Here is an 18,094-nt window from a genome sequence, read left to right on the forward strand (position 1 = left end):
GCATATACACATTCGCATCAAGCGAATTTTCCAACCTCAGGTTTCAATTTGAGCATCCATGAAGTATCAAGCTTTCAGGTATACAATCACTCGCTAAACTAGGGCTCTGACACCTACATGCCTCCCATCACCAGTCCAACCATTCACCAATCCTCTCGCCCTTACGCAAGGATCTTCCTGAACAACGGATCCTGCAGCAGTGTCTCCGAATCCCCCATCTTCAAAGTGACGCACACCTCCCACAGCGCAGTCGCACGGTCCCGGCCCCCACCACCAGACATCCGCGCCGGGAGAAAGATACATCCCCCCGGCACCAGAGCCAGCCCCGGTTCGAAATCCTCAATATATCCTAGCCCCGTCCCAAAGTCCAGGGAATAGGTGTTGAGATCCCGCCAGCTCGTCACAATAATCCCCGGCGGGTCTACCTTCGACCGTCGTCCAGTCTTCGTGGTCGGCCACGACGGCCGAGGCGCTGTACGCCACCGTCTCGTCCATCGCGGACAGTCGGGTGCGCACTCTTAAGGCTAGCTGCGCGAGGCGGCGGAGATCTCTCTCCTCGTCTGTCGTGGCGTGACCCTCTGCTGAGATGAGGGGCTTCGGTGGGTCGATTGTGTCGTGGATGGGGAAGATCATGTTCCCCACGTATATATCTGGGAAGCGAGGATGCACGCGGTTGCGCAGGTTGACGGCCATGAGGAAGTCCGCTGGTTCAGGTGTGGTGGGAGTGATAATGGGGATTGATGCTCGCTCTGGATGAAGCACGCGGTCGACGCAGAGGGCCAGCGTTGCGGTGATGATGTCGTTGCTGGAGATCCAGCTTGCAGTTGTCGCGGATAGGAACTGAAGCTGCTCCACGCAGAGGTCTTTCAGCTGCGCTACCTTGTGTGGATCGAAGGTGTACCGGTTGGTCTCGACCACGAAGGCCAGCGCGGACTCCATCGCGTTCCACTGCTCCGTAGAGGTGTTGGGGTCGAAGACGGGCGGGCCCAGTTCGACGCTGTGGTCGAGACGGGTCTTGCACTGGGCTGGGAAGCTGGAGACGTGGTTGCGGAGGGTGATGTGTGTCGCTGCGATGATCTGGGCGAGAGGGGTCTCGGTTTGGTCCGTGCTAAACTGGCAACACTCAGCGAGGGCTTCGAGGATCACGCCGGCTCCCGTGCCGTCGAAGACGTTGTGCCAGAAGGACATGGCCAGGACGAGCTTGCTGGGGAAGACATTGGCCTGGAAGCGGAGCACGGGTCTCTGCACCGAGGCGGGAATGAACGTGGGGAGGGCCAGGTACGCTTGCACTGGGTGCAATCATAGCTCCTCGTCTTGGTCGAAGTACTTCACCTGTAGCATGGAGACTTGAGAAGGAGGGACCTGCGGTGGCGCGATGTGCATGCGACCCTTCGGCCCATCAGGTGTTTGATGAGAGACCACATCGCCCGCCAGCCAAGGCAGTTGCGAAACGAGCTTGCCAATGCCACCCTTGAGAGTCAAGAGCGCAGTTTGTGGGTCGGGTGTATCAAAGTACAAGATGAATGGCAGGAAGAGTTTGGCGGGAATATGATCGAGAGGGCTCAGGGCCACAGGATCAGCACTGGATACGCTGGGCATGATGAAAGCTGTAAGACTCAACCTGAATAGCAGCAGTCTTGTGGGCGAATTTCCCACAAGGCGTTCGATGCGGGAATAGGCATATTGTATCCTGCGATCAACCCCTGACGGACAGTGGGCTCTCAATTCCACCCCATCCCCAAGGAGAGCCCGTATGGGCTAATTGATGCATTTGAGGGGAATGCGCCATTTGACAAGGATGCTTGTTTGTTTGACACAGCCGAACACAATGGACTCACCATCAAGGACAAATCAAGGGCGATAGCCCATGTCATGTCTTGCTAATTGGATCCACAGCCGACCACAGTTAATAACGGGTTAACATATGACCTCCTGACGCCGGTGCTAACAGCGCGCTTGTTTGACCCATCCAGGGACTGAGTGGGTCGTGGTGGGCACTCAGTGTCAAGGCGTCAGCCCTAAAATGAACCGGCTGGCTTAGCGTCAGAATGGCAGGTTTGCATGCCTGCTAGTACTAGGGACGGTGCGGTTGCTTACGCAGACCCTTGCAAATGTTTTATTTGTGCTTCGATGAGGGTTTTAATGAACTAATATCGCTTGACTGGAAAAACGTTGAAGTGGCCTTGGTCGGAGTCCGGTCAACATTGTGCTGGTTTCCGTCTCCCCCCCTTCTGAATCCTATAACTAGGATTGTTCAGCAAGCCTGAACAATCCACAGGACAACTATCATGAGGAGACTATGGCCGACACAAATGTCGCTCCGTCGCAATTACCGGATCATACGCCGCTGATGGTGCACACCGTGAGGGGTGTGATCGGGACGTGTGCTGTTCTCGCATTGGTGGTCTGCTGCCTGAGGGTATGTCGGTCTGCGCTACTTACACGAAACCTGGAACCCCAACTAACTTCACGGATCATAACATATAGCTCTATGTTCGCAGATGTGTTATACGTGCTTTTGGACTGGATGACTACTTGGTTCTCCTTGCCCTGGTATGCATCGAAATTCTCCACCAGACAACCCAAGACCAATGTTCTGACCGTACAAGCAAAGGTAATGGTTCTAGCTTTCGCGGCGCTATCACTTATCTTGACCCGGTATGCAATCGGGTACCACCAGAATACTGTTCCCGCCGCAAACATGATCATAATGGCAAAGGTCAGAGATTCATCCATCCAAAAGCTATAGACCAAGCCAGGCTGCTTACCTTCACCATCAGTACGTTTACGTTCTCTTTTGCCTGTATCTCTGGGTCGCCTTGGCAGTCAAATGCAGCCTGACCATCTTCATCATGCGCATCTTCCCCACGCCAAAGATCCGCCGCATTGGACTGATGATAATGGCACTCATGACCATTGTGACCGTGTCCGGCGAGCTGCCTTTGATCCTACAGTGCTGGCCCGTCCGGGCAACCTGGGACAAGACGCTCCCGGACTACAAATGCTTCTCCGATGCCGTGCTGGAGAACCTCCAGCTCTACCAAGCCATCCTGATGCCCCTGTTCGACCTGATGATCATCGGCCTCCCAATGCCAACAATCTGGAGGCTGCAGATGCCCATCCAGCGCCGTCTGTTCATTATTGGGATCCTCTGTCTCGGTAAGAAGACACTTCTCCCTTCTTCCCATTCAAATTCTTTCTCCCCTAAAGACTGACTAAATCACAGGACTCGTCGCATGCGCCGCCGGTCTCGCACGTATCCCACTTCTGGGGTTTCAAGAGAACTCCACAGACTATACTTGTAACGTCCACCCCTTCCCCAAGCCCAGTTGCATATGATAGCCTAACACCGCTGCGCTAGACGTCGGCGCCGTCCCACTCATCCTCATGAACCTCGAGTACGCACTGGGCGTGATCACCGGATCACTGCCTTCGCTCCGCGTCTTAGTCCGATTCATACCCGGCCTCAACAGCAGCAAGAGAAGCACGTATCCAACTCAGGAATGGGATCTGAGTGAGCAGGCCGAGTGTCGACTCGAGGGCCGACCGCGATGGATGCATCCATTACGAGGCTGCGACGCGAAGAGCATCGAGAGCGAGAGTCAGCAGCATATCTTGGAGGTACAGAAAAGTCCTCGCCCCCTGGAAACTGCGGATTGCGGGTGATAGCGTTTTCAGGGGCGGGGGCGCATTCATAGACTTTGTTGAAGAGCACCAGATCCAGCAGTATACTGTAATATGTGTTGCTGGGCACAGGACTATAATTTTGAGTCATGGGAACAGTTAGACGGTAAGCTGTAAGATACACCCCCAAGTAGATCAAAAATCTGTGATAAGCTGATGAAACGAATCTAGGGTGTCAGACATATATGCTCAAAGAAAAAGCAGGCTGTGTATCTCCTCTTCCACCACCATACAACACCACCAACACCAGGCCCCATTTACCAAAACACTACTCCGAAACAACTACACCCCCCCTCAGCCCCGCCAACTCCTTCCGCATAAACGCCGCATAAAACACGACCTCATCCCCGGCGACCCCGACCTCCCTCCACCTCGGCTCCTCCTTCCACAACACATACCCGCGCCGCGCATACCACCACTGATTGCACCCCATGACGGGCGGCTCGGCGCCCGTGCGGGCCCACACCCCGGTCCCCTCGGGCGACTCATCCAGATAATGGCGCTCGCTCAGCGTCGTCAGCGCCAGCCACCGGCACTGCGTCTCGGTGGTGGCCGCCAGCGCCTCGACGAGGTCCATGGCGCGGCTGCCCAGCCCCAGGCCTCGGTACGCCGGGAGGATGAAGAGGGTCTGGATGGTGAGGACGGCGCGGTCGGCGCGGGCGAGTTCCTCGTCTGCGGGGTCGCTGTACGCGTCTAGTGAGATGTGGCCGGCGTAGACTACTTTTTTTTCCTCACTGGCTTCTGTGGAGGGGGTTGCTGGGGCTGCTGCTGCTGTAGGGTCCGGGATGCAGAGCCAGTAGAACCTCTTCAGGCCTTCGTCTTGCTTGCGCTTCCAGCTTTCTAGCTTGGGGAGGTCGTGGTCCCAGCCGCAGATCTGGCGTTGGCGGTGGATCTCGGCGAAGTCGGCGGGCGAGTGCAGGTTGATTGGGGCGAGGTGGCAGGGGGGTGTGGCGGTATTCATTTTGTTGGTTTCTTTTTTGTAGTGCATCATGTGGTGAATGACGTTTTGTGGGGATGTGTTGTGGAGAGGAGTTGATTTTTGATGGTTTGGGGTGAGCGGAGGAGTCACTGATAAGGGAGGCTCTGTGGCACTAGTGCTTACGTGCTTAACGGTTTTGATTGAAGATTGAGGCAGAAACATAAAGGGAATAAGTAAGACACGCTAATATTGATTAGGTTACGGGGGAGATGTCTAGACGAATTAGCTCCCTCTTCACAGCACAATGCCGATGATTTTATGCGCTAAAAAACATTACCACAATTATTATACGGAACTTGATCCTTTGGAAGAACCTTTTCACCACGTCGCCGTCACGAAAATATGCGCCAGCTATGAGCTGCTATAAAAGGATCCAGTACTGGTCTTGTCATCAGAGAATAATATCTCTTTCTCGTGCTTCCCCAAAATGGTCAAGTCACGACGACGACCATCTGTCGACAGCCACCTGCATCAGTCTCGCCGTGTATTCCACCTGCGCATGTCATTAGAGATCACACTGAAAACAAAAACAAAAGCGCAACTTACCACCTCCGGATCCATCAGCGTATCGTGATGCGCATGGTCGATGACATGACACTCGACGTTCTCCTCCCCGACCATCTCCGCCCAACCCCCGGGGCCCATCGACTCCCGCGGCGTCTGCAGCCATTCCTGGCTGGTGCGCGCCTGCGTCTCGGGGCCACACCGCCGCAGTATCTCGTCTGCCTCCACCAGTACGGTGGGCAGTCGATCGGGATCACCGTGGCCCGCCCAGATCACGAAGATCCGGACCGGAGTGGAATCCTCGCTGGCCGTGCGCATCGGGCGGGGCGAGTATTTCAGTTTCGCCCGGACCGAGGCCAGACTGTGCTGTCGCCGGTACGATGGAATCTCCATGTCGGGCTTGCCGGCGCGTCGGATCGCTGGGTAGAAGCCGACGATCTCCAGGAGCTTGACCGTGGGCTCCAGGACGTGCGGGTCTGGACGCGGCAGCGGCATGTCCAGGTTGATGATGCCCAGGACATGCTGGCCCTGCTGCCGGAGCTGGTAGGCCTCCTCGTAGGCGAGGATCGCGCCCATCGACCAGCCCCCTAGCAGATAGGGGCCCTCGGGCTGCAGTTTTCGGATCGTCTTGACGTACAGCGCGGCGGCCTCTTCGACTGTCCAGGTGGCGTCGGACTTGCTCATGAGGAATGGAGAGCCCAGCGCGTAGACGGCTAGGTCGTTGGCGAATTTCGGGAGCGGCTCGTACGAGAAGGCGTATCCGGAGCCGGGTGGGGTCATGAACAGAGAGGGGACGCCGGGTTTGGGAGTACCTTGGATGAGGGTGGAGAAGCATTCGCGGGGTGTTTCTTGGCTGGCGGAGTCGATTTCGAGAAGGCTGGATGGGTCGGTGGAGGATTGTAGACGCTCAATGAGCTCGCCGATGGTGTTGGGGGTGAAGAAGAGGGATGATGGGAGAGACACGCCTGTTTCCTGTCGGATCTGGTTGAGCAGCGCAATTGAGGTGATGGAGTCAATTCCGAGGTCAATCATTCGCATGGTCGGGTCGATATCCTCGCCCTTTGCGGAGGCAATGGCTGCTAACAGGGATTCTATGAGCTGTAAGTTGGGATGTGACTCGAGTGTTTCCTGGCCGCTTGCTTCGATCGCTTCCATCTCCTCTGCGACCGTGTCAGCTGCCAACCAGTCTGATAATGCGACGCTGCTGGCCATATCCTTCCAGATCTGTGTCTTGATCGATTCGAGAAAGCGAACGTCGGCATATGCTGCTAGATTGACATTCACATCCATCATCGTCGCATCGTTGAGTCCCGATGCTTGAGCCCAGGCTTGCTTCAGCCTTGATTCAAGCATCGCACGACTGTACAATCTACTGCGCGCTTGAGACTTCTGGGCTGTCCAGTAAGCCTCGACCAGCTCGGTCAGTTTCGACTTCTGGACCTTGCCCGCAAGGGTCCGGGGATAATCATCCAGCCCTAAGTCCGACACCGGAATCACCCCTGCCGGGACAAAGAGAGCCCCCATCTTTGTGCGGACAGTATCTTTGAGCTGGCGGGCCATCTGCTCGTCGACATCCGTCCGCACTACCGCAACAGGCACCTCACCAGCGACCTGATCCGGTGCTCGGACGATCTGTGGCTCAAGCACATGGAACTCCGCCGTCTTGCCCAGCACCGCCTCAATGGCCGCGGGCTCGATATTCTCACCCCCTCGAATGATCGTGTCGTTATACCTTCCCACCAGATACAGCCGCCCATCCTCCCCGACGACCGCTTTGTCCCCCGTGCAGAACCACCGCCGGCCGTCCTCGCCGGTGTAGAACTTCTCATCGTCTCTGTTCCCAATATACCCATCTATCAAACTGGGCCCGGAGAAATGCACTTCCCCAACGTCTCCCATCGCGACAGGGACTCGTCCGCCTTTGGCACAGACACGCACCCTCGCGCCGGGCAACGGCCGCCCAATCGAGACATCGCGGCCCGAAATCACCTCGTCGACGCTCTCCGCCGCGTCCGTCGACACGACAATTCCCTCGGTCATGCCGTAGAAGTTCTCCACTGCTTGCGCCCCGAGATGGCTCAGACAGATGCGGAGCACCTCCTCCGTCGGCGGCGCTCCGGCCAGGACCACCCGTTTCAGGGAATGCAGCTTCTGTGCCGGCGTGACCGCCACGCCACTCAGAGCATGCAGCATGGTGGGCACCAGCGCGGTGTGCGTACAACGTTCCTGGCGGATCGTCTCGATCAGTCGCTCCGGGGCGAACGCTTCGCCTGGGAAGACGACGGTGGCGGCATTGAGGAACGCAGCCATGAGGAACATATACCCGAAGGCGTGGTTGTTGGGCAGCACGACGGCGACGCGATCGCCGGGGAGCATGGGCCGGTTGGGGCTCGCTCGCCAGGCGCGGGCGACCGTCGTGGGGACGGCAGATGGCTGCACGAAGCAGCCTTTGGGCAGGGAGGTGGTGCCGCTCGTGAAGAAGATGGATGATTCCTGCTGTTGCTGGTGTGGCTGCTCCAGGGAGTCATCCGACAGACGACTACCATCGTCAGAAGGTTGGCTGACATCAGACCGACGGTCCTCGTCCTCGTCCTCGTCCCGTTCCTCCTCCGCCAGCTGCACATCCTTCCCACCTGGCTTCGTGAAATGCATCAGCTCCTCAAAGCCAACCCACCCATCCCTAACCCCTACCTCTCCCGCCGATATCGCAACCAAGCAGCACTCGACCTGCAGCTGCAACCCCCGAACCAATTCCGCAACCCGCTCCAACCCAGCAGCCGCAGCAGCAACAACCACCACCGAATCGGGCTGACACGCCCCCACCGCCGTAGCAAGCATATGCACCGCCTCCCTCTCATGCCCCAGACACTTCGGACTCAACGGCACATGCACGCACCCAATCCGGTACGCCGCCCACGTCGCGACCACGTATTCCGCTGTATTCGTCGCAAACAGCACCATCAGCGACCCCCTCCCGACCCCGCGGCGTCGGAGATTCGTCGCGAATCGCTCGATCTTCTCGTCGAGTTGCGCGTAGGTCCAGCGCAAGCCCTCTGCACTGGGCTTTTGTGGCGTTGTCGTCGAAGACGCTTCATCTTGGACGGTATAGAGGCTCGCGGGCTGGTGGGGACCGACCAGCGCGAGCGTGTCTGGGTGATCGCGGACGTTCTGTCGGAATTGTTGGGTTAGGGAGGGGAAGGAGTTTGCGAAAAGCAGAGGGGGCCCGGTTAGGGAGCTGGGTTGGGCCATTTCCTCTTTTGTGGGCGGGGTTCTCTTAGGAGGGTAGTGGGTGGTGAGGAGATGTTGCTCTTGGGGGTTGGGAGGATTAAAAGCCGGACTGAAGGAGGTAGGTAGGTCTGCTTGAGGGTGCTGGAAGCCTGGGTCTACCGGGCGCGACTTTCCTTCCCTGAACCACGTGCAAAATACTCATACATGAGTACAGTACACACGGAAGCAGCGATGTGGGGAGGGGGTGGGATGGAGTCTAAATGGGATTTCCGCGATGTAGTCGACCTAATCAGTTAGACTTAGCTGGACTCATCTACGGAGCACATGGTTCATCAACTACCGGACCACTGGGGCATGCAGGGTTGTCAAAGTGAAACGATCTGCAGTGAGGACTCACTGTGTACGAGTTTGTGACGAGAGGGTTGTTGACTAACTGACCTAGACTAACTAACCCCTATGGGTAAGTAGTGATATAGTGATTGAGAGAGGTGGGTCTTGGGGTTTCTATTCGGCGCCTCGGTCCCAGGAGCAAAAGACTTAGACTTGCAACATCGAGGCAGCGATGCACCATTTTCCCGTCCATGCTTAATCTTCAATGCTGAAGAGTATCCTACATGCGTATTGGACCAACGTAACAAGATAGAGCACCACATGTTGTATGTAGTACAAAATAAAAGCAAAATCCCCCCCCCAGATCCCAACGTCAACAAAAGGAATGAGAACGCAGCCCGACCCAAAATCAAGGCCGGACACCTACATACTGTACGTAGTGACGGAGAACTCCCTACAAATTGACCAACCCCAAGATCGACCTCCAAACAACCAGATCCGTCCGATTCTCCCGAGAGCTGAAAAGTGGATCCCCGAAAGAGGCCTGCTTGCCGCGCATTTGTGATACGGGTATTTTACACATACGCCCGCCACAGGCCCACCACGCCCCCCTCTTCACAGAACCCCGAAGAGTGATCGGCCGTCATGCAGATGCATCACCTCCCCTCGTCTTCAGCTTGATGAGAAGGGACAGCATCATGATGCATATCATGGCCCAGAATTGCTTGCTGTCAGCGTAGTAAGAAGGACGCAGCTTGAGGGCTACCTGAGCCCACGCCACGGACCAGAGCTTTTGACGCTAGACTTGCATCATCGTCACTGCATCATCGTCACTAATCGTGTCAGTGCACTGCAGCAACCCCCTTTCCCCTTTGCTGTTCCTTTTTCCGAGAAAGTTAAGAAGGTTAGATATGATATGACGTAAGAGAAATTCAAGATTCGAACCATGGACAAACCAGCCCGACTCCACGGGTAGATCCAGATCGACCAATCAACAGCAAAAAGTGGGGGGGGGATGCCCGATCTCTTCCATCGCTTCGGGTGTTTAACTTCGTATCGTATCGACCGTAGAAGAATTTCGCAGTTCTAGCCCAGGAAGCGGTGTAGGTTTCTATTCTGGAACAACGCCGAAATTGAAATCAAAGGATCATGCTTTTTAACTTCCCCGTCAGAGCTATGGACAATTTGACATTACATATTACTCGTACCCGGTACTTCAGGTTGTTCTTATCACTGAGACGATTCCGATGATGGCGGGGTGAACTGGAGGGAAGCTCCTCACACCTCGACCCTCTCCTTCTTCGGGAACAGCACGATCATCCCCACAATCGCGGAAAGGATTAGAGCGGACGCTAAATGCTGATTGTCAGAATAACTCTTTACTAGAAAAGGGCATTGGGGGGCAAGCATACCAGGAATAATCCGATAAGCCTCGATAAAACTCTCCTGCACGGCCAGCTGAATCCCGCGCGGCAGCGTGGTGGTGAAATTATAATCCTGAACGATATGCTCGATCAACTTCCCCATGGCATCTGAGTTAGCAGTCCCATCTCGTCCATACACACAGTGGAAAGGAACCACATACCTCCCGCTTCCCCGTGACCTCCCCCAACCCCACGGCCACCCGCGCCCGAAACACCCGCTGCAGCGCGGCGGCGCTGACGCTCGTCCCCACGATCTGGCCCACCTGCTGCGAGAGGTGGTACACGGCGATGGCGCTGGCCAGCTGCTCCGCGGGCGCCCGGATTGTCAGCGCGATGAACTGCGCCGACAGAAAGAGGCCGCCGCCGATGCCCCAGGGGAAGCAGTACAGGACTTCAAGGGGCTGGATCCCGTGCAGCCAGCGGAGGACCATTAGGGTTAGCGAGACGAGGGTGATGAGGAGGGCGATGAGGGAGAGTCTGCGGGATTGGAGGTTTCTGTGGTCGCGTTTTGTTAGGGTTGTGGTGGCGAATGGTGTGGTAGGACTCGGTGGGTGCTCACCTGCTGAGGGCTTTGCCGGCGATGATGGAGCCGGAGATTAGACCTAGGGCTGCAGGCCAGATGCGGATTGCGATGGCGGAGTTGGAGAGGTGGTCGATTCGGTAGAGGTAGGCGGGTAGGTTGTTCAAGATCTGTGGGAGTGGTTTAGAGTCAATTTTTGGGGGGGGAAATGGTGGTAGGGATCGGGGATAAACTCACGGTGGTGACGGTCGCGAAGTAGATAACCTGACCACCGAAAATCGCCCCAAGCCCTGGGGAACAGACAATCGAAGGGGGGATGATGGGGTGGTTGGTCCCGAGCCGCTCAATCAGCATAAACACCATGAGAAAGATCCCCGATACAGCGAGCAAAGCTGGAGTCTGAGACGAGAGGTAGGCGATTCCCCCCTCGGTGGTCGCTAGGATGAAAGACGTGACCAGGATGAAAAAGCTTACCACCCCAAAGTAGTCGAAGTTCCACAGACTCAGGTGCTTGGTTGAGTGTGTCTCAGTGGCGGGGGTAGTTGAGAACTGCCATTGCGCGAGAGCCAAACAGAGCATCGCGATGGGGGTTTGACCGATCAAAGACCTGCGTCTTAGTGTCAGTCCAGTCACTGGAGTTGATTCAGCCCAAGGCTCAGAGCCTACCATCTCCAGCCGACCAGGTCGGCGACTAGCGCCCCCAAAGGTCCTCCACAGCCCTGGCCGACGATACCAGCTGCGATGATGTAGCTTCGCACTGATGCGACTTCCGTGATGTCGAACATTTCTTAGGTTCCCCGTCAGCATCGCCTCGTACCCCGGTATGACGAGATTTACCGTTCACCAGAACCGAGAGGAGATCGGTCATGCCTGCACCGCCCATCCCTGAGACCAAGCGACCCAAAACAAAGGGCCATAGGGTATCGGAGATGCCACTGTTGATTCCAGCATGAGTTCAGGCCCATATCCAATAACAGAGTCTCGATGAACGACGTACGAGATCAAACATCCAACCGCGAATAGGCCGTACGCCGAAAGCAGGAATCGTCGACAACCGTAGATGTCGCTCAGGAAGCCATACTAGATCGAGTTCCGTCAGCCTTCATCCTTGGTAGTGAAGTTGCAGAGGGCCACAAACCACCGGCAATGCGATGCAGAATCCCACATTGTAGATGACCAGCAGCAGCGACGCACTGGACGGCGAATGCAGCGATGAGGCGATCTCGCCTTGAGTCGCCAACAGAATGGACTTATCTGCGCTCGCAAGGAAGACACCTGCGGTGCGATCTCCAGTCAGCTTGAAGGTTATCACGGATTCAGACATCACGCACCAACTAAGCCCGCCAAAATCCTACTGAAGTAGCCTTTGCCGGTGGGCGGACGGTCGCTTTTGCCCAACAACGGAGTCTGTTCATGCGCCATGCTGGTGTGAATTCGACGAAAGCGAAACCATGAGAAGCAGAAGTGAGCACAGACGGAATGACGTCCGAATTATCACTGCGCCGTCTGAGCTCCAAAGCTGAGTCGGGCAAGGCTCGGTCCCCTCGGGCAGGGAAAGTTAGGGCACATCAACTAAATTGCTCATAAACGGAAATGGGCAATGCGCCGGACGATCGCCAAGCCACTTCATGCAGCCAAGGCAATAGTTCATGATCATCGTGTCACAATCCTGTCACAATCGGTGTCACACTGTCAATCTGGGACACAAATCCTCCGATTGTTTACCGCTAGAGCCGACAGACCCACCGGAGTGGATCGATCGCGATGCAGCTTGATGCAGCTTGACGACAGCCGATCCTCGATACATGCCGCATACGCTGTCAGAAACAAGAGAGCAAGTGCGATCTGCAGCAAAAGGGGCCGTGTCTGCACGCTGCAGAATCACTCACTTTCTAACCATGTACTCTCACTCTCACTCTCACTCACTCAGTATAATTCTATTATAAGCCCAAAGGGTCTGCTGGTGGAAGATCTTCATCTTCCACTTTACTTGTCTACGTAAATTTACCACAATTAGCCCGCTTTCTACGGGACATTCAAAGACAAAATGAATTTCCTGTCGCGGTCACTGACCACTCCGCCAGCGACGGCAGTAACAACCACGCCCTCGCCCGCAGTCGTGATTCTCACGCAGTTCCAACAAGAACACCCGGACATCAAATTCCTGCGCTGGCAATGGCAGGACTACTCGGGCGTGCAGCGGGCGCGCGTGGTCCTGCTAGACACCGCCATCGCCCAACTGGCCGAGGGCAAACCCATGAAAGCGACCGGGCTGGCGCTGACCTGCTCCGTCGACAACCACCTCATCCCCGGCACCCCGACCGACGCGCAGTTCTGGCTCGTGCCGGACTGGACGACGCTGCATCCGACCATCAGCCCGGGGAGCGCGCAGGTGCTCTGCTCGCTGGACTACACCCTGCCGGGGCAACCGATGACGCAGGCGCTGTGCCCCCGTCATACGCTATCTCGGGTGCTCGAACAGGCCCAGACGCGGTGGGACCTCTCCTTCCTCGTGGGATTTGAAGTCGAGTTCGTGATCATGAAGCCGCACCCCGAGACCGGCAAGATGGAGCGCTACAGCCGGGGATGGGGACTGTTCTCGGTCGCGGGGCTACGCGACCCGTGCTACACGCACGTCGAGCAGTGCGTGCTGCAGCTGCAGGCGCGCGGGGTCGACATCCAGGCGATCCACACCGAGGGCGTCCGGGGCCAGTACGAGTTCGCGCTGGGACCGAAACCGCCCCTGCAGGCGGTCGACCAGCTGCTGCTGGTGCACGGCTACCTGAAGGACACCTTCGCGCCGCTGGGGTGCGCCGTCACCATGGTCCCCAAGCCCGTGGCGGGCGACCCGCTGGCCAACGGCCAACACACCCATCTCTCGCTACAGCCGAACCCCGCGCCGGAGCTTGAGGCGTCGTTCCTCGCGGGCATGCTGAAGCGGCTCCCCGCGCTTTCTGCGTTTTGTCTGCCCCAGGATGTCTCGTACGAGCGGCTCAAGCCGTTTGTCGGCGGCGCCGATGCCGTAGGCTGGGGCACCGAGTGTCGGCTCACGCCGGTCCGCAAGCTCGAGCCCGGGCGGTGGGAGATCCGCTGCGTCGACGCCATGGCCAATATGTATCTCACGCTGGCGGCGGTCATCGGGGCCGGGTTGCTGGGGTTGGAGGGCCGAGAGCCTCTGGTCTGGCCGGATCTGGGGGATCCGGTGAATGCGAACGCGGACCCCGGAGAGCCGCTGCCCAAGAAGTTAGAGGAAGCGCTGGACGTGCTGCACGCGGATGCGGACGGGCTAGCGAACGTGATCGGGAAAAGAATTATTGATCTGTATGTGGCGACGAAACGGTTCGAGGTGGCTTCGCTGGCGAAGCTGGATCCGGAGGAGGTGAGGGGGTTGTTTGTTGAGTTGTTCTAGATGACGCGGGCCGTCTTTTTCATGATGAAGTTTATCCTAATATAATGGTCGAAGATGTGTTTCGTGCTATTGTGGAAGTGGACTAGTAAACAGTATCAGCTCAAGATCTTCTGATAGCCGCTGCAAAATATATAACACTGACCCGCCAGGCTTTTATCTCCACGAGAGGTGTCCTGTCTTGCTCATGATTAGCGCAATGAGGCTAAATATCCAGCAGAATAATGACCCTATATTACCGATTTATCCAACCCCCCCTTTTTTCTTCCTCTCGCAAATTTTGTACCCTCTTCACCCATCTGGACTCGGGCGAGGCTTGAACCTTTTTGACCCTCGGCTCATTTTACAGGTAGCTTGTTGTTCTAGGGCCATAAGACAAAGTAGAGGAGGTCACATCAAGTAACCAGCATCATTGGTCTAGTGGTAGAATTCATCGTTGCCATCGATGAGGCCCGTGTTCGATTCACGGATGATGCACTCACTTTTTGTATTTTTTTCCGTCCCTCTCTGGCAACAGAGACAACCAGCCGCATAACTGCCACCTTTTATTCCTCACACCCGAATCACCACTCCTTTTTGCATGTGTCTCCCCGCAGTCTACCGGGCGGCAAGAATTGCCATCATTGCCATCAGCATGACCCATGTTTCGTCCAATGTTACTGGCAGTCGATGTACAGCACATACAGCATACTCCGCATCTCCCACCCGATGACATCCTCACCCCATGCATCCGCATCGACAATGACATGACCTAATACTCCAATCCAAGAGGTGGTCGTTCCTCATCAGACACGCCAAACCACCGCGCAAACCCAAGCCCCTCTCTCCCAAGAATCAACCCAACAAACCCCCTGCCCAGCACTGTATTTCACATTACCGAACAACAAACTCCCACTCCACCTCCCCCGGCTCCTTCCAATACCCCGTCCCACTCCGCCGAAACCCCAACTTCTCCAACGCCCTCGCACTCCGCACATTCGGCCTCTCCGTCTCCGCAATAAACCTCCTCACGCCGCGCGCCTCCACCGCCCACCGCATCACCGCCCCCGCCGCCTCCGCCGCGATCCCCTTGCCCCAATGCCCCGGCGCCACCCCGTAGCGCACCTCGACCATCTCCTCCCATGGCGGAAGGGGCGGATCCCCGGCCTCGCGGGCGGGGATCGAGGTCGTCGTGCCGTCGCGGACGCCGGCGTAACCTACCCACTCGATTGCATCCAAATCAGTGGGAAGACTGGTGAAGTCATCGCCTGTTAGGATGGTGATATCGGTGCTGGAGGTGGATTCCGCGGAAATGGGGATGGGGAGGGCGGACGGGCGCAGTCCCACGGCGCAGTCGCCCATCCCGCGGACGCGCCAGCAGCGCGCGATGTCGCCGGTTTGGATCACCTCTCGGGTTTCCGGGTCGGTCCATTGGCGGACCGGGAAGTGGGCGCCGAAGCCCATTGTGCAGAAGTCGGGGTTGGCGTGGAGGGAGGCGTACAACTTGCGGTAGGTGGGGGAGGAGATCGCGATTGGGGTGGGGAGGATTATGAGTCGGGGGGTTAGGATGGCGAAGGGGGCCCAGGGATGGTTGGGTGGTTCTGGAGGATTCATTTTGGGGTTGGATGGATGTATATGGGACTATTGGTAATTAGGTGGTTGAGGTAGGGTGCAGTGAAGAAAAGAGCCCTGAGGAGGTTGAAAACAGCCTGGTCGAACAGGGTCAATGTTCTGGAAACCAGCCTATTATGGATTAGCGGGGGTTCGGGGACGGGCCGGCCAACAAAGTGTCTGTGTCAGTCTTGTGTCAGTGTTCAGTGTTCATTCGCACTTCAGCCTAGAGGGCACTGCATCCATGCCGCGCGTTCCGAACCATCCATCAGATCTTATTCGGCGTTGCAATCACCACATCCCCGCGATGACGTCAACAAGGCCCATGGCTGCGGAGATACAGCCGGGGACATCAACCCATATCTCTACTTAAGGCAGCACGTTATCTGATTTACGTCATGCCTTGGGTACTCCTCACGGGTATAAAGAATTCGTTGAATGGCAGGTCGAACGCCTCGCTAGCCAAGAAATCATAAGTCCAAACCTACCATCAAACCGAGACTCTCTCCAAAAAGATATACTACCACACAAACCAACCTCCACCATGTCAAGCTTTCTGCACAAAGCCGAAGACGCCCTGCACCTGCACCACAACAAACACCCCTCCCAGGACCACGACCACCACCATGCTCAAGCACCCGAGCAGCCACAGCAACACCACCCACAACAACAACCCCACGATCCCAGGGCCCCTGCGCCGCCAGCCGTAGCCCACGAAGGTTCGACATTCCATCCCCTTGCTCCTTTACTTACCCGACTAATTTTTTTTGGTTGACCCAGGCACCCACCACGACCACAACCACCACGGCAAACGCGAGTCCCACCACCCCAGCCCCGCCGAGATCGCTCGCGCGGATTTCATGGCCGACCGGCAGTACGACCGGATCTTGAAGTCGCCGGACCACGGCGCGGGGATCGGGTTTGAGATGTGAGAATCTGGTCAAAAAAGAGATGTAGGAGGATTAGTCATTGGCCATGAAAGCGAGTCTTTGAGTGTGGAAATATGAATAATGGATAATGAATGGAATATGTTTCTTTGTGTCGTGGTTGTAATGCCCTGGTCTTGGCGCGCCGACTAGGGGCTTTGGGGTCGGTTAGTAATCACTTTATCGAGGACAAGCTCCGCCAAGTCGGGTTTATTTGGGCAGTCGGTAGGGATGAAGTGGGGTGGGATGTATACATTATTTGCTCTATTGTAGGTATGGGGTAGGGTAAGTGTTTATTGTTAGGATGCTACTGGGTTGGCCAGTTGGGTGTGTGACTATCCTACAGTAGAGTGATCAAAATACCATCTGCGATAGCAACACCCAGGAGACAGACGAGGAGAAAAGAAGAAAAGCTATGAAAAGAAAAGAAAAAAAAATCTCATTCTCAACTATACGTATGTACAGAGATACATAATATGTACTGCAACGAAAATAAACAGACACCCAGTGGAGTTATCCACATTCCCACACATTTACATCCCTCTTCCAGGGAATCAATTTCAAGAACTCCTGAGCCACCAATGCAAAAACTTCTCTCCGCTGGCGGCGTGCAATCCAGGCACGCTCCATACCTTTGCCAGCCAGCCACCTTCATCCCACTTTACAAACACAGACACATCAATCACAAACCGTACATAAACTTCCTCACGGCTGACCCCACACGGCTGCATCAAATCGACCCCGACCGGTACGGCCAGAAATACCTCGCGATCGCGCGCCACCCCTCCTCCCCGGACCGGCGATTATACTCCAACCCCTTCGTCTCAAGGGTGGTCTCGGCCGCGCGCTCGGGGGTGCGCGCGAACCCACGGAACTGGGCGAGGATCTCGCGGATCCGGGGGCCCTCGGTCAGCGTGGAGAAGATGGTCTGCTCGTAGGAGCCGCGGAGCCCCAGCGGCAGGATGCCGTGGCACGGGTGGTGGGCGTAGAACTGCACCTTGTCGCCCTGGACGATGCCGGCGAAGGAGAAGCGCGGGGCGCGGGCGTCGTTGCGCGGCCACAGCGACATCAGCATCGGCCAGTCGGTGCCCTTGAAGGCGCTCTGGCCCGCGATCAGCGTCAGGTGCGTCCCCGTGCACGCGCTGTGCACCGTCAGCGTGTCGTACCCGCGCGCCTCGAACTGCCCGCCGTGCGCCAGCGAGTCGTGCACCACCGGGCTGTCCGGCTTCACCACGAACCCCTCGTGCACCGGGAAGTACTGCATCAGGAGCGCTTGCCACGCGGACCGCGGGGAGGAGTGTTGCTGTCGGTACGGCCAGTAGCCGTAGTGCGGGGTCCGCGTGAGGCCGTAGCATTCCATTTGTGCCGGAATTGAATGGTTAGGTTTGGGATAGGGTTGGTGGTGGTTGTGGTTGTGGTTGTAGCGCAGGGCTAAGTGTATTTGTGGGAGGTAGTGTTAGCCTGAGAGAAGCAGTTCAGATAAGGGGGTCACCTTCTGTTTGC

General features: G+C 56.8%; 8 protein-coding genes and 1 non-coding gene across 9 annotated transcripts; 3 read left to right on the forward strand and 6 right to left on the reverse strand.

The window, feature by feature from the left end:
• Positions 1–161: 161 nt before the first annotated feature.
• Positions 162–1,599, reverse strand: ASPACDRAFT_53241 (uncharacterized protein; the record flags this gene model as incomplete). The annotated part of the gene is made up of 3 exons (XM_020202716.1): positions 162–425; positions 460–1,242; positions 1,333–1,599. The coding sequence occupies 3 exons, from the start codon at positions 1,597–1,599 to the stop codon at positions 162–164; spliced, it is 1,314 nt and encodes a 437-aa protein (XP_020054623.1).
• A 700-nt stretch (positions 1,600–2,299) lies between these two features.
• On the forward strand, positions 2,300–3,666 carry ASPACDRAFT_44789 (uncharacterized protein; the record flags this gene model as incomplete). The annotated part of the gene is made up of 6 exons (XM_020201485.1): positions 2,300–2,419; positions 2,488–2,553; positions 2,615–2,719; positions 2,781–3,159; positions 3,227–3,301; positions 3,362–3,666. 6 exons carry the CDS (start codon positions 2,300–2,302, stop codon positions 3,664–3,666), a joined length of 1,050 nt encoding a protein of 349 aa, XP_020054624.1.
• A 286-nt stretch (positions 3,667–3,952) lies between these two features.
• ASPACDRAFT_44790 (uncharacterized protein) lies at positions 3,953–4,645 on the reverse strand (the record flags this gene model as incomplete). Its single annotated transcript, XM_020201486.1, has 1 exon — positions 3,953–4,645. One exon carries the CDS (start codon positions 4,643–4,645, stop codon positions 3,953–3,955), a length of 693 nt encoding a protein of 230 aa, XP_020054625.1.
• Positions 4,646–5,134: 489 nt separating this feature from the next.
• Positions 5,135–8,416, reverse strand: ASPACDRAFT_31198 (uncharacterized protein; the record flags this gene model as incomplete). The annotated part of the gene is made up of 3 exons (XM_020199794.1): positions 5,135–6,302; positions 6,534–7,678; positions 7,790–8,416. The coding sequence occupies 3 exons, from the start codon at positions 8,414–8,416 to the stop codon at positions 5,135–5,137; spliced, it is 2,940 nt and encodes a 979-aa protein (XP_020054626.1).
• A 1,420-nt stretch (positions 8,417–9,836) lies between these two features.
• On the reverse strand, positions 9,837–12,093 carry ASPACDRAFT_79820 (uncharacterized protein; the record flags this gene model as incomplete). The annotated part of the gene is made up of 10 exons (XM_020205499.1): positions 9,837–10,077; positions 10,138–10,243; positions 10,311–10,644; positions 10,709–10,839; positions 10,907–11,276; positions 11,336–11,456; positions 11,507–11,604; positions 11,667–11,749; positions 11,808–11,944; positions 12,001–12,093. Coding segments are annotated over 10 exons (1,547 nt in total), but the record flags the coding sequence as incomplete, so codon positions are not given.
• Positions 12,094–12,569: 476 nt separating this feature from the next.
• On the forward strand, positions 12,570–14,229 carry ASPACDRAFT_122120 (uncharacterized protein). The gene has a single exon (XM_020196493.1). The coding sequence runs from the start codon at positions 12,717–12,719 to the stop codon at positions 14,076–14,078; it is 1,362 nt and encodes a 453-aa protein (XP_020054628.1). The 5' UTR covers positions 12,570–12,716; the 3' UTR covers positions 14,079–14,229.
• Positions 14,230–14,481: 252 nt separating this feature from the next.
• Positions 14,482–14,552, forward strand: ASPACDRAFT_t197. Its single transcript has one exon. It is a non-coding gene; the product is annotated as a tRNA-Gly (tRNA).
• Positions 14,553–14,948: 396 nt separating this feature from the next.
• Positions 14,949–15,668, reverse strand: ASPACDRAFT_44794 (GNAT family N-acetyltransferase; the record flags this gene model as incomplete). The annotated part of the gene is made up of 1 exon (XM_020201487.1): positions 14,949–15,668. One exon carries the CDS (start codon positions 15,666–15,668, stop codon positions 14,949–14,951), a length of 720 nt encoding a protein of 239 aa, XP_020054629.1.
• A 1,653-nt stretch (positions 15,669–17,321) lies between these two features.
• On the reverse strand, positions 17,322–17,951 carry ASPACDRAFT_61815 (uncharacterized protein; the record flags this gene model as incomplete). Its single annotated transcript, XM_020203704.1, has 1 exon — positions 17,322–17,951. The coding sequence occupies one exon, from the start codon at positions 17,949–17,951 to the stop codon at positions 17,322–17,324; it is 630 nt and encodes a 209-aa protein (XP_020054630.1).
• Positions 17,952–18,094: the final 143 nt, after the last annotated feature.

This window comes from Aspergillus aculeatus (genome assembly GCF_001890905.1).
Source record: "Aspergillus aculeatus ATCC 16872 unplaced genomic scaffold ASPACscaffold_11, whole genome shotgun sequence".
NCBI classification, from domain to species: domain Eukaryota; kingdom Fungi; phylum Ascomycota; class Eurotiomycetes; order Eurotiales; family Aspergillaceae; genus Aspergillus; species Aspergillus aculeatus.

Coding starts and splice junctions, on each gene's coding strand:
- ASPACDRAFT_122120 (XM_020196493.1), top strand. CDS start 12,717: ATGAATTTCCTGTCGCGGTCACTGACCACTCCGCCAGCGACGGCAGTA.